We start from the raw sequence: 23,008 nt of genomic DNA on the forward strand, positions 1-23,008 counted from the left end.
CCGTTAACATGAAACCTCGAGTCAATCACTGCCGTTGATTTCAGATTAACTATTTGCATGCCGCATAAGTCGCCCAGCTTTTACCAATCATTTGAGTTCCTAATTTGCTTGCTAACCTGGCTTCTCTGCCCTCCTCCTATACCTTTTTATTTGTACAATTACGATTAAGTTACGTTAATATTTTATATTAATATTATTTTTTGTTTTATTATTTTTATAAAAAAATCAATATAAAATGTTAACGTGGCTTAACCGTGATCGTGCAAAATATGATGGAATAGGAGTGTATGAGAAGTGGGAAGACAAAGAAGCCGGATCCTATTCACCCAGTCAAAATTATTAACTATTTTTTAAATAATAAGATTTAGGAAATTGTTATTAGCACTTTAAAAATCTGATTTGACACTCCAAACTTTCTATAATTAGAAATAAAAATACACTTGTGAGAAATTTCAAATGAGATTTTTAGAATGTTAATAACAAATCCCTAAGATTTATTAAAAAAACATATATATATATATATATATATAAATTAAAAATAAAATAAAAAAAGGCAGGAAGAAGAAGAGACGTCTCTCTTTATTAAGCTGTCTACAACTTCTATTAGCTCTCTTCTACCATTTTTCCTCAAATCTTTCTCTCTCTGGAAAATCATCGATCAAAATCTGAAATTTGTCACAGAAGTTTGAAAATTGAAGGTACTGAAATGTCGAGGGTGGTGGAATTGCCGGTGACAGCTCGCGCCCGCTTAGCTGTGCTATCAGCGCACCTGGCAGCTGCGACCATCGAGCCCTATGAGTTCGGACCCGCTCTCGAGCCGCAATGCGTGTCCGCTCAGAACATCGTACCACCGCCCGGGAACCTCCGGGGACCTTTGACCATCGTCGACGAGAGGACCGGTAAGAGGTATCAGGTCCAGGTCTCTGATGAAGGAACCGTCAAAGCCACTGATCTCAAGAAGGTATCATTTTTTAGAATTATCGCTCAATTTGCTAATCTGGGTTCTGTTAGTTTTTCAATTTTCTTATCTGGGTATTCGATTTTTTTTTATTTTATTTCTTCTTTGCTGGTGCATTTTCTGTTTGGTTGCTCGGAAAATTGCAATAAGTGGAAGGAAAGTGAAATTTTTTGTGATGGGTTTTCTGTGTTTTGAATTCGATTAAGTTAATGGGAGAAAAATTGGTTCTTGTTGTTATGCAGATCACAACAGGGAAAAATGACAAGGGGCTGAAGCTGTATGATCCAGGATATCTTAATACCGCCCCTGTTCGATCCTCGATTTGTTATATCGATGGTGACGAGGGGATTCTTAGATATAGAGGCTACCCAATTGAGGAATTGGCTGAGAGCAGTACCTTTTTGGAAGTGGCCTATCTCTTGAGTAAGTAGCCTCACTTGGTAGTGGCCTATTTGAAGTGAAAGTTTTCATCTTCAACAGGAAGATATACCATTACTTTGACAACCATGTGAAGAATTTATACAACTAAAAATTGTTTGTGGTTATAATTAAGTACTACACAAATAATCTGATTCCCGAACCGTAATATTGAATTATCAAGAATTATTTATTATTAGGTAATCTCTCCATGTCGTTGTCATATCTTCCATTTCAGTTTCTCATTTTGAACTACTTTGCTTTGTTTTTGCCCCTTTTCTTCTCCAGTGTATGGGAATTTGCCTTCCGAAAGTCAATATGCGGATTGGGAATTTGCCGTTTCTCAGCATTCAGCTGTACCGCAGGGAATTTTGGTACATTTTCTTTTTGGTATTCTTATAGAAATCCAATGATTATCCCTTGGATCACAATATTGGAATTTTACATGTGATTAACTACATATCACCTTTTTCTTCATATAATAGAGATTTTTAATGTATCTTCTAACAATCATGCTACAAATACGTATTCTCCGGTCCTCTGGACTCATGGAGGCTTTTTTGCCTTGCAAAAATGTACGAGTAAAATTTAATAATTATGATAAACTTCTTTTTATTGTTAATTTGAGCCTTATACACAATGGTGTCTTTTGTATTGTAGGACATTATCCAGGCAATACCTCATGATGCACATCCAATGGGCGTACTTGTCAGTGCGATGAGTGCTCTTTCCGTTTTCCATCCCGATGCTAATCCGGCTCTGAGAGTAAGTTTATTCTTATTGGCTTTTTGCAGAACATGAATTTTGTCATTCTAAACTTTTAAAGGGATCCATTGTTTGAGGCATCATATCATATCTGATCATATATATTATGTTAACACAGGGGCAAGAAATTTACAAATCGAAACAAGTGAGAGACAAGCAAATAGCACGAATCCTTGGGAAGGTATGTTTATTTTTGTTCTTTACTTGGACTTTCAGCCTTGGAAAATATGGTGTGAATGTTATATATGATGCCATTCTTTATGTTGAGTTTTATTCCCTCCTCTTTCAAATCTTAACCAATACACTCCAAACAAATAGCCCCCTTGACGCCGGCTTCTGCCTCCATCAGGCGGTGATAGCCGTTACCTTCTCCTACCACGCCTCTCCAAGAACCCATTGTTCAGGAATTGATAGGCCTATATAATTAATTGGGATACTTCCCTTAAAGTACCAAAGAGGCGTTTGCCACCACCTCCACCTCCACAGCCTATGGCTACTTTCTGTCTTTTAGGTCTCTATCACTTATTTGGAATGATTAAGGTGATATTAAATTGTTATTTTATTTCCAGGCACCAACAATTGCAGCAGCAGCTTATTTGAGATTGGCCGGAAGACCTCCAGTTCTCCCTGCTAACAACCTTTCTTATTCAGAGAACTTTTTATACATGCTAGATTCCTTGTATGTTATACTTTTACTCCATCAAGGCATTTTACTGCATAACTTTCCAAATCGTCTTTGGCAATCTTTTTGCCCTCTTCACTGACGTTGCTTTTACTGTTCTATAAAGTATATGCACATTCATTGTGGAAATATGAAATTTGGTTTCCCTCTTACCTGATTAAGGATTTTTATTTGCAAATCTACAGAGGCAATAGATCTTACAAACCGAATCCTCGACTGGCTCGAGTGTTAGATGTTCTCTTCATATTGCATGCAGAACATGAGATGAATTGCTCCACAGCTGCTGCCCGGCATCTGGCATCAAGGTAAGCATCGTAGAACCTGATTGAAATGATTCGATTCCGTTTTATAACATGTCTGGCCCTTTATGTGCAGTGGTGTAGATGTTTACACTGCTCTTGCAGGAGCTACAGGAGCTCTCTATGGCCCTCTTCATGGCGGAGCAAATGAGGTATTTTCAATAGTCCATGTTCTCATTTATTTAAGCATTTTCCTCACGCATTTCTCATGCAAACAACTGGAAGAACACTTTTAATTTGAAATAATATACTTGAGACTTTCTATTCATTAATCTTCTCGTGTTTAATTGCAACTAAAGTTTCTTTTTTGTTGCTGCCTGGATTATTGCAGGCTGTGCTTAAGATGTTAAATGAGATTGGAACTGTTGAGAACATTCCAGATTTCATAGAGGGTGTGAAGAACAGGTATCTAATTTCCTATATCTTGGTAGGTCACAGTCTGGGGAACAGGATTCATGGTGAAAGATTTATGAATCAAACTGAGCTTTTGGTTCTCCCTTCAGGAAGCGAAAGATGTCAGGTTTTGGGCATCGCGTGTACAAAAACTATGATCCTAGAGCAAAGGTCATAAGGAAGTTGGCTGAGGAAGTATTTTCCATTGTTGGAAGGGATCCTCTGATTGAGGTGCATTTCTAATACACCTAAAAGTTAGGAAACGCAGGAGACAAAGCTTAATGAATAAGCACAACTTAAATTTGATGGAATTCTTAAGTTTTGAGTGCATCTATCCTGATTCCTATGTCATTTGCAGGTAGCTGTTGCTTTGGAGAAGGCTGCACTTTCAGATGAGTATTTTGTTAAGAGAAAGCTGTATCCAAATGTTGATTTCTACTCTGGATTAATCTACAGGTACTTCTCATTACTTTTCATTCGATGTAAGATTAAGTTTACCTTGCCGAGCTTGTAACTGTGAAGATGTATTAACTTCCATTAATCAGGGCAATGGGATTTCCAACGGAATTCTTCCCGGTTTTGTTCGCAATCCCTCGAATGGCTGGGTGGTTGGCACACTGGCGAGAATCCCTTGATGATCCTGATACTAAGATCATGAGACCCCAACAGGTTAGTTCCTTGCTCATACTTAAGAGTTTGCTTGTTCATGTGCAATTTTGGTGTTTCTATTAAAATTGCTGATACGTCTGTGTTCATCCCATCTCTTATTTTGCCAATCTTTGTGATTATTCAGGTGTATACTGGAAACTGGCTGCGCCACTACATACCGCCAAGAGAACGCTTAGTACCAGGTGATGTAGACAAGCTCTCTCAGGTTTCTGTATCAAATGCCTCTAGGCGTCGTCTGTCTGGAACTGGTGTTTAGGCACTCAGTCGGAATTGTGTGAAACTTCGCAGAAATAAAAATAAATTTCACAATATACCTAGGGGAGAAAGAAGTATCTTTTCATCTTTCTGCATTAAATTATGCCTTCAGTGAAAGCAGAAGTGTTGTTATATAGCGAAAATAACAACACTTTGGTGGTGTCGAATTCTGAAATTTCCAGTCAGTCATCTGGTTTAATGTTATTTACGATTTTTAGCTCAGTAGTCCTCAAATGGATGTGTAGTTCTTATATATTTTTGGATTTTCCATCAATACCACGCATCATTGGATGATACGGAATGAATGGCTAAGATTAAAAATGGAAGATCTAAACAAATTTGCAAATCAAATCTAACGGCTAAAATAGATATAATATTGAATGATGCGCACCATTGGTGTTTGTGTTTTCTTATAACAGTCCTCTACCTCTAAAATCGTGGAAGGAGTAAACATTGCAGAATCCTGCAACCAAATGAGTTTTCTAACTGTAAGGCTGCATATGATAGACGATCCTCTTGACCATCGCAAAGCGAAGAGTCTTGTTAACTTGGTGTTGCCCTTCTATTTGTTAGTACTCATCCGAACCTGGAGAATGACACTAAGTAGGCAGTCAAACTCACTTCTTTTGACAGAAATAAAAGTAAAACAGTTTTTGAACCCCTAATTTATAAAAAAAAAAATTTATTCATCAAGAGGGGTTTATACCAATTCCAATTGCACTTTTACCATGCATCCCATGCGAATTAGGCATCAATCTATCTTAAAAGGCGTTGGTGTATTAGTCCTAGAATGCTGCTGTACTCAGTTTTGTGCTAAGTCTTTCGTTAGTCCCAAGTACTCCATGTCTTTTTTCAAAGTTTCTTTCTAAGTCTTCCTCTATCTGTTTTATCCTAAGTCGCTATCTCATGTAGCATTTTTTAACCGAAGCATCTAGATTTCAAGTCACATCGAAGTTTGAATTCGTTCTATGAAAAACAAATAGACAAATAATATCCCCTTCAACCTCCTTTCAAATATGGCACATATAATTTTGATTAGCCCCTTTGACATCGATAATTTCAATAGTTTAAGCCTTGAGATACTAGAACACCAACCACAGCAAGTGCTCCAGTGGTAAGGGTGCAGATTTCGATTTCTAAAATACAAAAAAAAAACAAGGAGGTTCCGCGTGAGTTTGCTTGATTGTGGCCAGGGAGATGCTGATATCTCGTTGTGAGTCTTCCCAGCCCTCGAAAGTGATGGATAACCGTGACTTGCCATCAATTGTTTTCATTTTTAAAGAAAAAAAAGATACCCTAGAGCACCTCTAGAATATGACTAACCAAATATGATATATGTTTTTTGTTTGGACAATGAGATAATTTGAGAACAATTAAATAAGCATACGACTATGACCAACTGAGTTAACCTACAATCCGAGATAATATGATATATATATATGTGTGTATATATATTTTTTTTAATTCCATCAATATGTTTACATTAAAGAGAGAAATTTGAGCTAAATCACACCATATGTCAGCTACATATATATATATATAAATAAAAAAAAATAAAAAAAAATAAAAACTATTAAATCGTTGTACTTTTAGCATATGGTTCATGTTTTTTTCTCTTATTCTCCCGTGCCTAATTAAAGCGGGAAACCACTTTGGAGCGGACTCCATTATTAACCCAAATACGGAAGATCCGAAATCCATTAATATAAGAGAAGACAAGTTTCGCCCGCTGACGCATACACTGACAATACCCGAACAACTCCATCAATCATTTTTATTTTTATTTACATTTGAACTGCTCTCTCCATACACCTGGCCTCTCTTTCTTCCACTCACCGGCGGCCATTTTTCGGTCCGGCGATACCTCTTCCCGCCATTAGCTGAAGCCGGTAACACCAGGTCCGATTTCTCATCTTTATATTGCACTTCTGTTCTCCTTTGATTGTTGTTTCACTCTGATTTGGATCTACGATGCTTATTTGCTTTGGATTTGGTTTGTTTCCTTGGAAAATCATGGAAAATATGTTAAAACCCAAATTAAAAGACTTGGAATTTAGTTATTGTTGTTTTGCAAAATCATAAATTTGAATGTGATCTCGATTTTTAGCATCTGGGTGCACACAGAATCAGGGGATTGTGATCAAATCATGAAGAAATTTTGACATGGACTGACCCATATAGTTGTATTGGGTTTGATTGATCATAGGTTAGCTTCAGAGGGTGCAATTTCACCTGGAATTTCAGTTCCAGCCGCTCAGAATCTTTCATTCTCTTCCAGCCCTTCTCTTGTCTCTCATTTTTTTCTGTCATTCACTCCCTATTCACTTCTCGGATTCATATAGCCGGCCCCACTTAGTGGGAAATCGCTTTGTTGTTGTTGTTGTATTCATTCCCTAGTCACTCCTCGGCGATATCCTAGCACACACAGTTTCAGTTAACAGTTGAATGTACGGGTTTCAAACTTTTTCGCCCAATTTGTTTATCTGTAATGCCTCCTGTTAGCGTTTATTATTGTGGGTTCGCTGAAGATTGTCCTAGTTTGGTTTTGCTGTCGGGTTAGATTCTGTAGATGTATTGAAGATTTGTTACTGTTTCTGTTTCGATCTCTGATGCTGTAGGCATTTGACAAAGGGAAGATACTAGTTTTCCATACTCGGCATTGTTTTGTCTACTTCTGTTTGCAGAGGTTATGCCATGTCGCGATTGTGTAAATATATTTCTTACCGGAAAAAGAAATTCACTCCTAGTGTTTTTATGTTTAATGGATTGGGGAGGGTTGGACATTTTAGGGTCTAGAAGCAGTGAAGTTTTTTTAGGCATACCTATCGTGTTATGGGTGTAAGGTTACTAGGGAGGCTGTGTGTGCTGTATGTTTTCCCTTCAAATTAAATTTGAAGAGATTTGCGTGTATTTCTGTTATTAATTCCATCCTCTTGAACGAGGAGGTTTTGATTATATGCATGATGTGTTTACTTGCATTTTGCTATGTACTAATTGTTTTTTTATTTTTTTATTTTTTATTTTTTAAATGATATCCGCGAACCCTGATTATGTATATTCTTCTTGGCTTAGATCTTGGTAATCATGTCTGGCCAAAGCCAACGCTTGAATGTAGTTCCTACCGTTACTATGCTTGGAGTTATGAAAGCTCGCCTTGTTGGTGCAACAAGAGGTCATGCTCTCCTCAAGAAGAAGAGCGATGCTTTAACAGTGCAGTTTCGTCAGATTCTTAAAAATATTGTGTCGACCAAAGAATCCATGGGAGATGTCATGAAAAACTCCTCCTTTGCCCTTACTGAAGCCAAGTACGTTGCTGGCGAGAACATCAAGCACATCGTTCTCGAGAATGTCCACAATGCCACTATTAAAGTTCGATCAAGGCAAGAGAATGTTGCTGGTGTAAAGCTCCCAAAGTTCGACTATTTTACCGAAGGTGAGGCCAAGAACGACCTCACTGGATTGGCAAGAGGTGGACAACAGGTCCAGCTCTGCCGTGCTGCTTATGTGAAAGCAATCGAGGTTCTCGTGGAGCTTGCTTCACTTCAAACATCATTTTTAACCCTTGACGAAGCAATCAAGACCACAAACCGTCGTGTCAATGCTCTGGAGAACGTTGTGAAGCCTAGGTTGGAGAATACAATAAGCTATATCAAGGGGGAGTTGGATGAGCTCGAAAGAGAGGACTTCTTCAGGCTGAAAAAGATACAGGGTTATAAGAAGCGAGAAATTGAGAGACAAATGGCAGCAGCCAGGAACTTTGCCAACGAGCAGGTTGCGGAAAAGTTATCGCTGAAGAAGGGCATTTCCCTAAATTCAGCTCAGAACTTGTTGTCTGCGGAGAAGGACGACGACATCATTTTCTGATTCGGATGCTAGTTTTATATGCTTGTGCTTACTTCGTTCTGCAGAGGATTTCTATTAATATTTAGCCGGACGGTCTTATATTCTGAATAAAAGCTCCATTCTGTTCATGTGTGTTCCTATTTATTGTGAATTATTTGTACCAAAACTTACTTCAGTTCAAGGTTTTGAAATATTTGTTGATTATAAGATCTCTGGTTTGTTGTAATTAATCTCCGCACCATTTATTCGGGAGGGGAGATTGGACGAACGATATTCGAGATGAGAGATTGGACTAAGTCACACAATGAGATCATAACTAGTTATCGAACTCAACACAAGTAATACATGTCCCTTACATCCACGTGAGTTGAATCAAAACTTCTCGTTTGCGAGTGAAGAGGAATATCACTAGTAAGAAATGAATTGCTAATGCCGAGAGAGTTTCATAAAGGGGTGGTGGCCAATCCGACTCAACCCCAATTTTAGACCGGCTGGTGGTGTTTGAGCTGCTACAGATATGAGAGTTGGAATTTATAAATTGACAGACACCAATTCTCTTGTTTGGATTCATAAATATAGAAATTTAGAATTTCCGCGTGGAAAAAAAACTTGGAATTTGGTACCACCAAATCCCAAGTTCAAATTCCATGTAAATAGGTGTCATTTCTCAATTTCTATGATTGAGAGTTTAAAAATAACAAATTCTGTATTCAATTCCATTGTTATTTTAGGTTAACCAAACAAGAAAATTTACAAATTCTAGAAAATAAAATCTCGTCATTTCAATTTTCGTCATTTTTAAATTCCTTAGTAATCTTAAATTTCTTTACCCAAACATAGAAAGAATTTCAGGGAAATACACATCTTCAAGGGAAAATGAAGGCACAATAACATGATGGGGTATCTTTCGTCACTGATGTGAAATATTACTACGATGGAAGATGGTTGAAGACAAACAAAGAAATAAAAAACGAAAACAATTCTTACCGATTGACACAATTGAAATGAGGACCACTGAAACGCCTAAGCTAAGAAGATTGAAGCCACCATGATTTCTTAGAAATTGAGCCACACTTCAATAGACATGAGTTGCAGAACTCAAAGAGTATTCCATCTGACACCCTTGTCTTCACAGATGGCAATATTCAGAAAGGGAGGCGCTTTGGGGGCTTGATTGGTTTAGAACTTGAAGCTGAAGCTTTCCCAGAAAACGCATCTGGCCTCTTCACGGGAGGAGCACTGTATGTACAGGGTAGATACGATCAGGGCGGGAGGTGAGTTTATACGTAGTTTTGTTAACTACAGGAATAGAACATCCAGTTTATCCGAAATTTTACCTGTAACTCTTCTGGAGTGCATTTCTCTTCATTGCTGCAAGATTTTTCACCTCATTACTGCTCAAAGGAAAAGGACAGGGGAGAAAGGTTAATATCTTGAAAGTCTTACCTCAACAAGACTAATCAAGTACCCAACATCTTCGAGCATAGGCTTCTGAGATAAGTATCAAACCATTTAATGATTCGCTAAATACAGTATAAGAAAATTAAAACAATGAAGTAAAAGGAAAACTCAAGGGTATAATTTCAGTTCACAAGCCCAAGGTGCCCGCGACATGCCATACCAGGCATCATTCTAAAATACATAATTACCTTTTCAGAAAATCTAGTTTCGCTTTCTTCATCAAGTTGCTCTTTCCAGTAACATTGTAGCCAGGCCCATTGCCTACAAAGAATTATCGGAAATGAAACGGTTAATTGTTCATCCTATTTAATAATGTATTAGTCTTAGATAATCTAAAATGAGAACAGAAATAATTACCCCAGCTTCTTTTATTACTTGATGGTGGAACCTTCGTGCAAATTTGAACTTGCCGACTTTGTTTTCCTAGAAAATTTGAATGGTTAGTAAGGTTAATCACGTATGAATGAGTATGCTGTTGCTCAGTTTGCTATAACACGCTGCGGAGGTGAACTTACGAGCATTTGCCTCTTGATATCGACTCTTCAACTTGTCCGCCATTAAATTTTCAGCCATATCAACTTCCCTTAACTTTGCCTGCAAGTGATACAGTTAATTCTTTATCCTTTTTCCCTTACAAGTTAAAAGAAACAAGCATAAATCAGATCGAGAAATACTACATCAAGTACCCAAAATTAATGGGATTTGACTACGGAAGCTAAAAGAAAACAAATTTGGTCAGACAGCTTGAGGAGAGTAGCAAACGCACCTCATACAATTGTATCCATCTGAACGCGACTTTCTTTTGCTTCATCCTTTCAATCACCTCATTCACCCTCTTAGTACCAAATTCCTTTTCATAGAATTTCTTCCACAACTTATCAGTAATTGGAGTCAAATCTCTACCCTACAAGAATTAATTTAAAAACATTTCAGAACTTGCACTTAAGGATCACAAAAATCATTCAAATAAGAACAATCTGGATCAACTTACTTTGGTACTCTTCTCTATATGCATCAACTGGTCCACCGTACAATGTGGTAGAATTCTCTTGAGAAGATGAGAATCGGTTTCACCAACATCCCCAAGGCGCCTTAAATTATCTATTGTTGTGTTAATGCACAGATCAACCAAAGATGGCGCTATTGCTTGCCCTTCATCACTTGAATAATCCTCATCCATATTGCCTGGTCACTTTCTAACCCGGTAGTGTCCCTAAGATCAATACATTAAGCAGCAAATTAAATTTTACATCATCGTAAATACTTATTTGAAGTAGTTAGGATTCTGCATTGAACAAATAGAACTCATCTACACTGAAATTCCAGGATTTCGAGCAAACCCGAAAAGGGTGTTGCTCGAAATCCTGGAAATTTATAAAGTTAGACCCATTTTTTCTTATGGCAGATTGTAGGATTTATCATGTATCATCACCAAATATACAAATTCAATAAAAAAGATTAGAACTTTATCATCATCATCATCCCAGATGGTCAACTTTTAACTCATGCAACTTTGACTACTAGTTGGATTCAGCTGAATCCATAAATCCCTCACAGTTTTCTCAACAATCCATCATAAAAAAATAAAAATTATCCAATGAATTACAGAATCAGTACAAGATCAAACCTTTAGCTATTAATCTGATTAAATTGGAAAATAAAATTTAAAAAAAAAAAAAAAAACCACCTAACTCAAATTCATCAACGGAAATCCACAGCTCAATCCGAACATACCCAATCGCAATTTCGAAATAAGAAGAAAATATATGAATTGACAAATAAATTGGTTTCAGAGGGACTCACCGAGTGATCGGATACGGGAGGAGGCCGATTGACGAAGGTGAATTACAGGTTTAAATGTAACTGAATAAAGATATTAATTAATTAATATGGAGTAAGAGATTCGCGTTCCCTTTTGGTGATCCTTTGTAATGAAAGGCAACTTGCGCTAACTTGTGCCGCGCGTGCCAAGTTTAGCTGGCGGAACTCGACATTTTTTGTCCAGGAGAGATGATTGAGGATCTTCTTCAGATTCTGTTTGGGAAGATCCTATGATCTTTACATTCTACCGGTTTAACGTAAATTAATTTTCATTTGGTATTATTTATATTTAATTTTACATAAAAAAAAAAATTCTGACCTAACTGTTTATATTTTTTACATAAAAAAAATTAAATAATTGATAATCGCACCATATACGATAAATGCTAAGATATAAGGATTCCTACAACTTCCATAATTTAAACTCAGATGGGATCCAAATCCGGAGAAGATGACGAGGGATACCAGGACTTGGGTCTTCTTTAACATGTTAGCACAAAATGGATCCCCAAATAACAACTTAACGGCACACATAACAGTCAAACTGACATGGGCTTAAAGTGATGAAATTTAAAAACTTTAGGATGTAAATTGATAAAAACAAAAGGTCGTGGCCTATTTCGATCAACACCCCGAATCTCGGGGGTGTAAAATGCTCTTTGACCCTTGGTTTTTGAAGCTTAACAATCGTTTATTAGACAAGCAACGCAATTTTTGCACACAGTACATGTGAGTGACAGATATTTATTCACAGTAACATCACTAAGATTAAATCATGATTGCACGAAAAAAGCAAGTAATCTGTGTGTTGTTGCAAACTCATAACTTTCCTCATTTATATTGTAAATAGATCACCAAAAATCATTACTAATACGACCGGTTTAATTAACAATTACGGTCTAAAACCAAACCAGTCAGGTTCTGATCAATTCTAACTAATCGATTACATTTCCAAAACCACTTTCAGTTGAGCACATCGACATCGATCCCGGGAGTAGCTAGGATGTGAGCTCATCTGCTATCAATGGAGGAACAAAATTGCAATTCTGCAGAGTCTGCTCAAATATATGACCCACCTTAAGCAACTTTCCCTGCAAAATCGACCAGAAAAATCTTAAAATCAACAATCAGATACTCAACTCTACAATCCCGTACTTTTCATTAATTCGGCGACTCTCCATTCCGTGTTTAGTCTAATCTGTAAATGCAGCAACTTTTACTCATTTTCAGTATGTACAACACTAGAAAAGCTGAATACTAATTCCTGATAGAAATCAACATGTCGCAATGTAGTAGGTAGGTAGAAAGGCAATACCTCGTCAAATGCTGCACCGATCATTTGAAGACCAACAGGAAGGCCTGCAGAGCCCCCCTCAACAAATCCACATGGCAAAACCAGTGCAGGTAGACCTGCCAAGTTAACATTGACCTGCATACAGAATCAAGCGGAACAGGTTAGAGTCATTTAGTCATCTTATGGGTAGAAACTACATGACAGGCAATAAAAGTTTTAAAGGAGGACAAGCACTTATGCAACGTAGAGCTCAAGAAACAAGAACCAACCGAATGCCCCCAAAGTGAGATCTCAGACCACCTTAAACTTCTCACTACAAACTCCAAAAACAAGGGTGTGACATTTAACCATCGACTCTTTTGAAAGACAACAAAATTGCGAGCACAAAATGGAACTGCACGACAGGTTGAAGTGCATGTGTCAAAAGTGTGAGTATTAACTACAGAAATAAAGGCCTTATACTCTGCCACGCCCTAATATGACCGCAGCATTTTTTTTTTTTTTTTTCTGAAACAAAATCTGAACAATTTTCCCGCAGATTACGACATGGTACATAACATTACATTGATGAATGCATATTCACATCATGGCTCAATTATCAACTCCTAGTACACACATAGACACACCCCATGCATGCAGATAATGAACAGAAATTAAGAAATCTGGGCACTCAGAGAAAGTGAGAAGGTTCTTACAGTCATTATGTCACCTGCATACATTGCTAAAGGATCGTTTTTCTTTTCACCTGAATATATACAATTAAACGGGTGAGTTACTGAAAAATCATATAACATATGAAAAGCATACATACCCATGGAAACCGGCATACCAATCTTATAAGCAGCAGATGGAGCCGCAGGTGAAATTAAGATGTCATGTTCATCTAGTGCTGCCTTGAAGCTTTTCCGAATTATAGTCCTCACCTAAAACACTATAAGAATCATTAATGCCATCTTGAACACCCTAATTGATAGGATTAAGCATCTCAGAACATAACATAGTGAAGTAACCAAGAATGAATTACTAGAATGCAAACAAAAATATAGATAATAGGATCAACTCCTGCCACCAAAAGTCCCTTTTAAATTAACACCAACATCATGGTACCTGCTGGGCGCGCTTATAATATGCATCATAATAACCAGCTGAAAGGGCATATGTTCCCGTTAGAATTCTCCTTTTAACCTGAAAACAACAAAAGCATTAAATCAACTCACCAACTGGTATAAGTCTGTAAAACAAAATTAAGAAGAAATAAAAAAAAACTAGATCAAGCGCACTGCAGCAATGTTCCAACTAATAGAAACTTCATAACAGTTGTAAGTTTCAACCAGCCACCTAGACATAGTGTACCTCAGAACCAAAACCCTTGGCTCGGGAATCCTTATATTGTGAGTTCAACTCATCAGCAGCAACATGGTTTCCATACCTGGATATGGAGGAAAAACAAATAACAACGAATGTAAGCATATTCATCATTCTGATATACCATCTCGAGTTTTATGAATACATTTAATAACTTGTTATCTTTATTCACAGTGGATCTAAACAAGCTTCTCCTCACACATTTTCTCTTCTCCCATTTAAATATACAAATGAAAAAACTTATTTATATATCAGAACAAACTTCTGGGTGAATTACCTGACACCATCATAACGTGATAAGTTTGAAGACGACTCAGAAGAAGCAAGAATGTAATAGGCTGGCAACCCAAGTGAGAAAGATGGTAATGAGACCTGCAAGTTAATGTTTCAAGAATATATGAATCAAGACATAAGAAGGGTACACATGACATTTTGGAGTAAGGAACAGATACGAGCAATTAAAGGAACAATTATTGATAGAAAGACCTCGGTTACGGAACATCCTAATTCTTCAAGATGCAAAGCAGCATTACGAACTGCAGAAGTTACTCCAGTATCAACCCCACCATCCAGAGTTTCCCGGATCAGACCAATTCTCAATCCTTTAAGAGGTTTAGAATTTGGTGAACTTATGGAAACAAATTCAGCTGCAAGGTCGGGAACCTCCTGAAAGGAGAATTTAAAATGTATGCGTCAAGCAAATAATTTGTGATATTAGTCCTTACTAGTCTTCACATAAAAGGACCAAAAGTTGTTAAAAAAACTCAGAGTTCACATTCAGGATACGTAATGAGAAGATAAGGTGGTTTTATAAAATCAAGACGTAAAAAATTTTCTTACACGCTTGCTGCTGGTTGCATCAAGTCTATCATGACCAGAAATTGTCTGAAGAAGAATACCAGCATCAGCAACAGACGTACCAAAGCAGCCAATAACATCAAGCGACGACGCATATGCCATAAGTCCGAATCTTGAGACACGCCCATACGTGGGCTTCAATCCAACAACACCACAAAAAGATGCGGGCTGCCTCACACTTCCGCCAGTATCACTTCCCAAGGATACCATGCACTGCCTAGCAGACACAGCTGCAGCGGAGCCTCCCGATGACCCTCCTGGCACCCGAGAAACGTCCCACGGGTTCGCAGTCACCTAATGAATGAACAGATGCACCACCTGAGTAAACCAACCCCAGTTACGAGTGCGAAACATAAAGAAACGAACTTACACAACCTCACTCCCTTTGACTCTTTGTCTCTTATTAGTAGTAATACTAAGAACCAAGCTGTTTCACTACCCACAAGAAAAATTTAACTCACTTTCTAAAAGTTCCATGAAACACTAAAATGAACTTCCTTAATATCCAACTAAAATTCCATTCCCATCAAGTTTTCGATTTTTTATTAAAAGTGACTAACTTTTTGTGCATTTACACAAAATTAAATAACAAGGACGAAAAAAATGCAAAGAACCCAGAAAGCAAATTGATAAAAGAACCAAAACCCAGGAGCAAAACCTGAAATGCAGAGCCTTCAGTGGTGCTACCCATGCCAAACTCATCCAAATTGGTCTTTCCAACCACAATCCCACCCAGCTCTTTAATCTTCCTGACGGCAGTGGCGTCGTACGGCGGCGTATAGCCCTCCAGAACACGAGACCCAGCGGTTGACGGCATCTCAGCCGTGCAGATATTGTCCTTGACGGCGACAAGGACCCCAGCCAGGGGACCCAACTCCTCATTCCTCTGAATCTTCTCGTCGAGCTCGCGGGCTTGAGCGAGGACCGAGTCGGAGACGTGGAGGAAGGAGCGGAGGTGGGGCTCGGTGAGGCGGAGGCGGGCGAGGAAGGAGTCGGCGAGTTGGGCGGCGGTGAGGTGGCGGGAGAGGAGGGAGTGGCGGGTGGAGAGGATTTGGGAGTGGGGAAGTAGGTTTGGGGAGCGGGGTTGGTCTGTTAGGGTGGAGTGGGTGACGGGCTGTGAGGATAAGGAGGAGAGGGGTTTAAGGGAGGTGTAGCGGAGGAGGAGGGTGGGGTTTGTGCGGAAGTGGGAAAGCGAGCGCGGCGGTTGGAGTGTCGATAGCATCGTTTTTTGGGAATGGATTTTTTTCTGCAACTGTGATATGTGGAATGAAGGGTTGAAAGAGAAATTGATGGACAAGCGATGATGATGAAGTGAAATGATCAACTGTTTTATCTGTTAGTATCTTTGTTTGAGCTTTTGATTGGCCCTCCCTTTTTTACCCAAATATAAAGTACAGTAAAAATTTTTGTTACCATTTTTGGAAATCTGGATTCTATGAAGAATTTCGTATGGCTAATCTGGTATATTGTAAAGAATTTTGTCGGGCAGGTGGCGGCGAGTTCAAATCTCTACGTCTCACTCAAATAGATAGCACATAAGAGAGATCATAGAGGATTTTGGGTGCAGAAGATTTCAACTTGGTGGTGGCATAATGGGGGGACGATGGCAAAGGAGAGGGCGTTGGGGAAGTGGCAGCGGCGGTGTTGATGGTGGTGGTGGTGGTTGGAGGGGTGTGGAGGAGATGGGAAGTGGCGGTGGCAATGGTGGCAGTGTGGGGGACAATGGATCAATTATACACAATAACAAAGTATCATAAAATAGTTCAGAATAATCTATCAATCCAAACGTGAATATCAGGAAACTAAAGATAAAATTTCTCATAAGCGGAGCGGGGATATATTGAAATGGCGGCACAAGCTAATGAACTTCGATAACTCTTCTTATAGGATTGCAGACGCAAATCAAATCTTCAACATAATAGTAGCAGTAATAATAAAACAAACTTTTTGCTTGATCACATCGAATGGGGAAGAAGTTTCCTTTTCGGACCAGCGAGTACACGAGAAAATTGCGGAGGCCAAATACATTACATGAAGCGGTACACGAGCCAAGAGGCATACAAAGCTAAAATCGCCACGATTTGCAGTTTATTTTCTTCTAGGCTTCTACAGAAATATTACCAATTGCTGTCACATGAAATATACAATGAACATTCCGATTACACAACGATATTCTTTATGCCTATGGTGATTGGTGACAGACTACAAATACTCCGACAAATCTGCTTGGTTCTCCATATCCCACACAACTACTTTTCCATCCAATCCTGTAATGTTAAGGTGTTACGAGATTAAGATAGTGGATTATGGTGGGAAATAGGAGGTTTTACAACACAAGTGATTGAAAACGAAATTTAACATTGACTTGCTAAACCTGATGTGCTGAAGCGCGTTACTTTAGAACTCCCTGGTTCTCCAAGCGGCACGATACAACTACAGTAATCAGGAAATATTGTCATGAACTCAACTCCAAACATATAAAAGCAGCCCCAAAACCGCTCAGTTAGGGTGGATATGTAATGTTTGAAATGGAACTGGGGCTACTAGACAAGGAATGACATATGAGAAGCAACAGTGACTTACTTGATGCAGTTCTCATGGACGCCTCCTCGTGATCTTGAATGTTCATTTGCATCATTGTTCAATCCATGTTTTTGTTGGCCATATAGCTTTCCGAATGCTTCAGAAAACTGTAGAGGTGAAAAAAGAAGTAATGAAAAATCTATTTCAGCTGACATGGAGCAACTCTTAAATGCAAGATCCATTGTCATCCTATTCAGCACGTTTACCACCATGGGATGATAGCACTGGAATGTTCATAAACACATACATAGCACATAGAAAACCAGGTATTTACCTGTGAACCATATCTCGGACCTGAAGATGTTGTCTTTCTTTCCCCAAGAAATTTGATAAAATGCCTACAGAGAAAAGAACAAAACTATTACTTTGCCAGTCCTTCAAAGAATAAAGCCATCAAGAAAGGAATTTACCATATTCCATGTAAATCTGCCGCAAACACCATTGGATTGCAATCAAACCCCACGCCTATAAGTAATCTTTCAGAAAGAAATAACACCTGAAAAGTGCCGCATATTGATTTACAATATCCAGATAGAAATATTTTAGTTGATTAGATGTAGAGTAGATATTTAGAGTCTCAAAAAGTTAACAAGAGTGGATGCTGACCCACATCACGGAGAGGCAAATCACGGAATGCAACATTTTGAGCCAGAGGAGAAGGTCCAACATCATCAACAAAGTAAATCATAGAACTATGGCCTGTATAATTCCACAATCCGGAAGCCAATTAGTGGAGAATGATAACAGAGAAAAAAAAAAAAAAAAAAAAACTACCCAAGCCAGCCGCCAACCTGGCAATTTGAAATACTGCCTATCAGCTAGCAGCATATACTATGCCAAAAACTTCTTATCTTTGTAAAGAACGCACAGAAGGGAAATTTGTCTGACCTACATATGCTAAGGTATTGCCACTTGGTGACCACCTCACGCCAAATGACCAAGAAAATGATAGATCAAGCTGAAGAATTTGCTGTTTCACCAGAAAGAAAACCATGTAAGGTTTGCTCCCACCGAAAGGGGAAAAGAAAAAGGGAAATGTGTGAATGGATAAAAACAAAATGATACCGCTCTGTAACCCCTCCAAACCAGGGTCTCTACTTATGGGTTTTGATACAGAAAATGATACTCAAATTTTCACTATGTGGTTTTGCTTTAACGTTAGAAGGCCACAAGTTTAAATCAGTACAAACAAAAATTAGATAAGCATATTACTACTAAACTTTCCTACACTTACTATTATCTTAACAATGGCTGACATTGCTTATTCTTCTTTGCTAGAAATGACGAGCTACAGTTTTACATATATCTTAACTTTTAGAACACTGTTACAATGTTTAAAGGGAAATGAAACTGAAGGTAAGCCAAGAAAGATATAATACCATATATAGGTCAGTGGTTAATTTTTTATTCTAGATTTAGAACAGTGCTTCGTTTCTACGTGTAACTATTATGAACAACTATATATAAGGTAAACAAATCAAGCAGCGTCCATTAACTGGAAAGAGATTTTTGTTATATATTATATATTCAAATGTAAATAGACGCATTAAAAAAATTTTGTTCCTACAAGAGAAGATTTTTCACCTCTCCAAATTTTGAATCAGCAAATGGGCCTGTTCTTGATTCCCTGGATAATTTTCATGAGCAATTAAGATTATAATAGGACATATAACATAAGAATTAGACTAAATATGAAGAATGACGGTTTTAAACATACTTTGCATCGACGACCTTAATAAAAGTGGAAAATATACGGCATTTTCCATCTGTAGATGCTGTTGCTAGAAGAATCTGTAGCAAACGAGCACAATGTTAACACTTACCAAAGGTAAATGGCTAATTACCTAGCATCAAAACTAACCCTTGAACATGATAATGAATTGCAACAGTTCAGCGAAAGCAGATGTAAAGGTAAAGTAATCACAGAATATAAAAATAAGTTAGATAAATTGATTACGCATACAAATCACATTAAATACATTGATATGAAATAAATATAATTAAAGTGGTGGCAATTCTCAAAACACAGTTATGTATTGCAAGCCTGACTCCCTAGCTCAGGAGAAGACATTCAACTTCAGAAAATATCCAAGAATAAATAAAGGACTAACATCCTTAAAATAACTTATTGGAAGTTATGAAACTGTGATCTCCCACCTTTGGGAGGTGTAGGGCGACCCCAGGTGCACACAGATGCCCCAAACTCACAAGCACTGGGCCACAGTACTTATTAATAACTATCATGGAGAACAAGGTGGCCTGTGTCAAACCTAAATACATCTCATGCATGCAATTGCTTTGAATGCGTGCCAAAATCAGAAACAAAATGTGATACTGGGAAAATACGTACATTATTGGGATGCCAAGCAACACTTGTCACAGAAGAGTCGTGCCTTTTTCTGATAAGTTTACTGACCCACCTGGAAAAAGATTCAAATTTTTACCATTAACCAGCAAGACAGCAACTTGAATTCAAATGTAATTCCAATCATTACACTGTTATCGAACAGATTTAGTCAAGCACAACAGTTTGGACAAACCACAAACAGACAACTGCAAGTAACAGGCTAATTACCAGTTATTCTCTTGCTCGTAGTAGCATATACAAACAGTTTTTGCCCCACTTCCAACAGCAAACTTGTTTTCTAGTACAAAGAAAGGCACACATTAGATTGGCATAGCATTTTCACACTGAAGGATATACTATTTTTACATTTGCATTCAGAAAGAAAAAAAAGAAAAAGAAAAAAAAAAGGCACATCAATACCTCTTGGATTCCACTTAACACAAAGTGCAGCGCGATTTAGCCGAAGGATAACAAGGGTTGGTACCCACTCTGATCCTTCTAGATTCCAGACATAACTAGGTAGATTTGATAGTTCGGGAAACAGAACTAATCCGTCAATAAGTGAAAGAAAGAAACATAGTGTGCGCATGTGTGAGAGAGAGAGAAAGACATAACAAAACTCATGGATAAAGTTCCCATATAAATAACATAACAAAATAATATCTCAAACCACATAGGTACTCACGAATTCCGATCATGAGATGCAGTAACTATTTTGTTTGCCCTCGCGCTCCAGTCTATCCCAGATACAATTTGGTCATGCTGCCACATGATGAAAAATAATAAAGCTTAATTGCATTGCATTTTCTTGACAGAAGCTAAGTAACACCAGATTATCTTAGAAAATATACAACCATCCAGACGTGAATAAATAATAATAAAATGAATCAAGAACCACTGAGTTAGCACCACTTAGTACTACGGTCTAGTGGTATTCCTCTTCACTTGTAAGTGAGAGGTCTTAGGTTCGATTCTTGCCAAAGGCATTTGAACCACATTATTGCTAGCCCATTGTGAGGCTAAGCCCACCCCCTCCCCCTTAGTGTAGATAATATCATTTGTTCAACAAAAAAATAAAAAAAAACCGTTGAATTAGCTGCGTGATTCAAAATCAATGACGGAAAAATATATCAATACTAAGAAAGCAAACTCAATGGCAGTTAGCAGATCGTAATCCCTTCCAACAAAGCTAAGAAAGCAAACATCAATCAAAATAACAATACGAAAAAATTCAGCAATTACGCACAATGCTTCCATTGAGGACCCAAATAACATCCTCTGCCTGGAGTCATGTCCTTACAAACATAATCTTGGACAAACAGAACAGGCCACAAATCCAAATTTAAAGAAAAAAAAAGATTATAACAAATCCCTCAAACCAAATGCTTCACACATGTTGGAATGCAGGACCTTCCAAGGAGAGCTCAAGTTTCAGTTCACATTTATCACATTACAGGGAGGTTTTCAAACAGCTCGATATATCCAAGTAATACCTCTAGTACTTTTCTACCTTTACTTCCATTACTACTTAAACTACTTATAGTTGTCTTGAGTAAAACTCAGAAAACTTCGCGCCTCAAAAGTTGCAAGTTTCTACTTTCTGAAAAAAATCTATTTCCTCAAATTCACATCATAGTTGCAGTGAAATATTATAGTACAATTTGATTTAGGCAATTAATATTTCTATACGATGAGTCTGAACCAAGTACCTTCTGAAGAACATGCAACTTCTCCCACTTTCCTTGCAACAGAGCATAGATGTGAACTTCATTGTTGTTCGGACAAAATGCGATCACTGCCAGAAAATCGGAATTATCAAATTACAACAGTGCAACTACAAAAATGTACACACACACACACACACACACACACACATTATCCTACGATTTCATGACCGCACATTAATCACAGCTAAAACCTGGGGTTCGCACACATTATCCTACGATTTCATGACCGCACATTAATCACAGCTAAAACCTGGGCTCACAACCATCATAGTCTGGAGCAACATCAAGATTTCCCATTTTTCAGAAACTAGACAAAATTACCCATTGGGCCATTGACTACCAAAGTTCTTTAAAACATTACATTTTTCAGCAGCAAGCTCTGTGTGTGTGTGTGTGTAAAGATATAGCACAAGCAGAAAAAGATAGAAGCTTCACAGCACAATAATTAACCCCAATCCTCTGTTTGGCTTCCCAGAAAGTGCAAATAGAAAAATGGAATCAAAATATTCAACCCAAAATCTTCACTTTAGTTCATGAACTATAATCGCTCCAAGCTCCGAGCTTTCCAATTTTCCATCACGGACCCACAAACATAAAAGCATTAAAATATGTAACTTTAAAAAAAAAAAATAACGAGAGACTAGATGCTTGTTTTCCCATCGGTTATCCCATATTTTCCGAGCAACCAAACAGAATAAGAAAAATGATTAGAAAGGGTGGGAAACATTACTGGAGCGATCACGGCTCCAAGCGTGGCAAGTGATGCACTGAGCGAACTTGTGAACTTCCACCGCCGCCATTTCTTTGTTTCAATCTTCAGCGGCGGAGAGGAAAACCGAAGCTTTTTTTTTCCCAAATCTGCAGCGGAAATTTCAATCTGGGTTCCTATCAATTTTGTTCGAAGAGCTGGGATTTGCACGGAATCAAAGAGGAATGTGATTGTTTGAGTGTGAATTTGGGTGGAGATCTGAAAGCTTTGAAATCAGATCCAGAGCTTTATTCCTCCCTTCTTTCTCACTCTTGTTCTGTTGGCATTGGAGATGGAGATAACAGGCACGTGTTTGAGAAATTAATTGAGCTCAAATTCTCACGCAGATAGGGAAAATATTTTGTTTCTGTTTTTTGCTTTTTTTAATAAGGAGAATTAATAAAAATAGTTTGAAAATTTGAGTTATAATAACAACGATAAAATAAACAATAAAATGAATAGTACATAATTGACTTTTTAGTGTAAAAATATAGTTTTTCGTTAAATTGAACAATACTGAAAA

General features: G+C 37.9%; 5 protein-coding genes across 5 annotated transcripts; 2 read left to right on the forward strand and 3 right to left on the reverse strand.

The window, feature by feature from the left end:
* Positions 1 to 599: 599 nt before the first annotated feature.
* LOC137739957 (citrate synthase, glyoxysomal) lies at positions 600 to 4,660 on the forward strand. Its single transcript, XM_068479715.1, has 13 exons — positions 600 to 961; positions 1,201 to 1,381; positions 1,664 to 1,749; positions 2,036 to 2,140; positions 2,259 to 2,321; positions 2,710 to 2,819; positions 3,008 to 3,127; positions 3,198 to 3,273; positions 3,453 to 3,526; positions 3,625 to 3,745; positions 3,873 to 3,970; positions 4,060 to 4,183; positions 4,308 to 4,660. The coding sequence occupies exons 1-13, from the start codon at positions 707 to 709 to the stop codon at positions 4,437 to 4,439; spliced, it is 1,545 nt and encodes a 514-aa protein (XP_068335816.1). The 5' UTR covers positions 600 to 706; the 3' UTR covers positions 4,440 to 4,660.
* A 1,511-nt stretch (positions 4,661 to 6,171) lies between these two features.
* LOC137739958 (V-type proton ATPase subunit D-like) lies at positions 6,172 to 8,490 on the forward strand. Its single transcript, XM_068479716.1, has 2 exons — positions 6,172 to 6,337; positions 7,511 to 8,490. The coding sequence occupies exon 2, from the start codon at positions 7,523 to 7,525 to the stop codon at positions 8,300 to 8,302; it is 780 nt and encodes a 259-aa protein (XP_068335817.1). The 5' UTR covers positions 6,172 to 6,337; positions 7,511 to 7,522; the 3' UTR covers positions 8,303 to 8,490.
* A 637-nt stretch (positions 8,491 to 9,127) lies between these two features.
* On the reverse strand, positions 9,128 to 11,792 carry LOC137739959 (elongin-A-like). Its single transcript, XM_068479717.1, has 8 exons — positions 11,546 to 11,792; positions 10,734 to 10,955; positions 10,509 to 10,646; positions 10,258 to 10,336; positions 10,100 to 10,165; positions 9,931 to 10,003; positions 9,619 to 9,675; positions 9,128 to 9,520 (listed from the first exon to the last, which is right to left on the reverse strand). The coding sequence occupies exons 2-8, from the start codon at positions 10,920 to 10,922 to the stop codon at positions 9,427 to 9,429; spliced, it is 696 nt and encodes a 231-aa protein (XP_068335818.1). The 5' UTR covers positions 10,923 to 10,955; positions 11,546 to 11,792; the 3' UTR covers positions 9,128 to 9,426.
* Positions 11,793 to 12,371: 579 nt separating this feature from the next.
* LOC137739960 (glutamyl-tRNA(Gln) amidotransferase subunit A, chloroplastic/mitochondrial-like) lies at positions 12,372 to 16,400 on the reverse strand. The gene is made up of 10 exons (XM_068479718.1): positions 15,739 to 16,400; positions 15,063 to 15,374; positions 14,709 to 14,888; positions 14,500 to 14,594; positions 14,211 to 14,286; positions 13,965 to 14,042; positions 13,687 to 13,780; positions 13,553 to 13,602; positions 12,879 to 12,992; positions 12,372 to 12,654 (listed from the first exon to the last, which is right to left on the reverse strand). The coding sequence occupies exons 1-10, from the start codon at positions 16,300 to 16,302 to the stop codon at positions 12,562 to 12,564; spliced, it is 1,656 nt and encodes a 551-aa protein (XP_068335819.1). The 5' UTR covers positions 16,303 to 16,400; the 3' UTR covers positions 12,372 to 12,561.
* A 542-nt stretch (positions 16,401 to 16,942) lies between these two features.
* LOC137739955 (actin-related protein 2/3 complex subunit 1B-like) lies at positions 16,943 to 22,782 on the reverse strand. The gene is made up of 15 exons (XM_068479711.1): positions 22,468 to 22,782; positions 21,720 to 21,805; positions 20,696 to 20,772; positions 20,431 to 20,525; positions 20,239 to 20,308; positions 20,014 to 20,083; positions 19,381 to 19,454; positions 19,248 to 19,290; positions 18,552 to 18,633; positions 18,274 to 18,362; positions 18,074 to 18,159; positions 17,938 to 18,001; positions 17,664 to 17,770; positions 17,455 to 17,513; positions 16,943 to 17,347 (listed from the first exon to the last, which is right to left on the reverse strand). The coding sequence occupies exons 1-15, from the start codon at positions 22,535 to 22,537 to the stop codon at positions 17,283 to 17,285; spliced, it is 1,137 nt and encodes a 378-aa protein (XP_068335812.1). The 5' UTR covers positions 22,538 to 22,782; the 3' UTR covers positions 16,943 to 17,282.
* Positions 22,783 to 23,008: the final 226 nt, after the last annotated feature.

The sequence above is a fragment of the Pyrus communis genome, chromosome 7 (assembly GCF_963583255.1).
Source record: "Pyrus communis chromosome 7, drPyrComm1.1, whole genome shotgun sequence".
Lineage (NCBI taxonomy): Eukaryota > Viridiplantae > Streptophyta > Magnoliopsida > Rosales > Rosaceae > Pyrus > Pyrus communis.

What these genes read in the sequence shown, in the direction of transcription:
- LOC137739957 (XM_068479715.1), top strand. Translation starts at nt 707, where the DNA reads ATGTCGAGGGTGGTGGAATTGCCGGTGACAGCTCGCGCCCGCTTAGCT. An exon ending in TTCATGGCGGAGCAAATGAG is followed by an intron (nt 3,274 to 3,452) that starts GTATTTTCAATA and finishes GGATTATTGCAG; the next exon opens with GCTGTGCTTAAGATGTTAAA. An exon ending in AGATCATGAGACCCCAACAG is followed by an intron (nt 4,184 to 4,307) that starts GTTAGTTCCTTG and finishes GTGATTATTCAG; the next exon opens with GTGTATACTGGAAACTGGCT.
- LOC137739958 (XM_068479716.1), top strand. Translation starts at nt 7,523, where the DNA reads ATGTCTGGCCAAAGCCAACGCTTGAATGTAGTTCCTACCGTTACTATG.
- LOC137739959 (XM_068479717.1), bottom strand. Translation starts at nt 10,922, where the DNA reads ATGGATGAGGATTATTCAAGTGATGAAGGGCAAGCAATAGCGCCATCT. An exon ending in ATATCAAGAGGCAAATGCTC is followed by an intron (nt 10,166 to 10,257) that starts GTAAGTTCACCT and finishes CAAATTTTCTAG; the next exon opens with GAAAACAAAGTCGGCAAGTT. An exon ending in GCACTCCAGAAGAGTTACAG is followed by an intron (nt 9,521 to 9,618) that starts GTAAAATTTCGG and finishes CTGTACATACAG; the next exon opens with TGCTCCTCCCGTGAAGAGGC.
- LOC137739960 (XM_068479718.1), bottom strand. Translation starts at nt 16,302, where the DNA reads ATGCTATCGACACTCCAACCGCCGCGCTCGCTTTCCCACTTCCGCACA. An exon ending in ATGCAGGTGACATAATGACT is followed by an intron (nt 12,993 to 13,552) that starts GTAAGAACCTTC and finishes TTCTGTATGCAG; the next exon opens with GTCAATGTTAACTTGGCAGG. An exon ending in TCGGTGCAGCATTTGACGAG is followed by an intron (nt 12,655 to 12,878) that starts GTATTGCCTTTC and finishes TCGATTTTGCAG; the next exon opens with GGAAAGTTGCTTAAGGTGGG.
- LOC137739955 (XM_068479711.1), bottom strand. Translation starts at nt 22,537, where the DNA reads ATGGCGGCGGTGGAAGTTCACAAGTTCGCTCAGTGCATCACTTGCCAC. An exon ending in CTGATTCAAAATTTGGAGAG is followed by an intron (nt 18,634 to 19,247) that starts GTGAAAAATCTT and finishes CTGGTGAAACAG; the next exon opens with CAAATTCTTCAGCTTGATCT. An exon ending in GCAGATTTACATGGAATATG is followed by an intron (nt 18,002 to 18,073) that starts GTAAATTCCTTT and finishes TTTTCTCTGTAG; the next exon opens with GCATTTTATCAAATTTCTTG.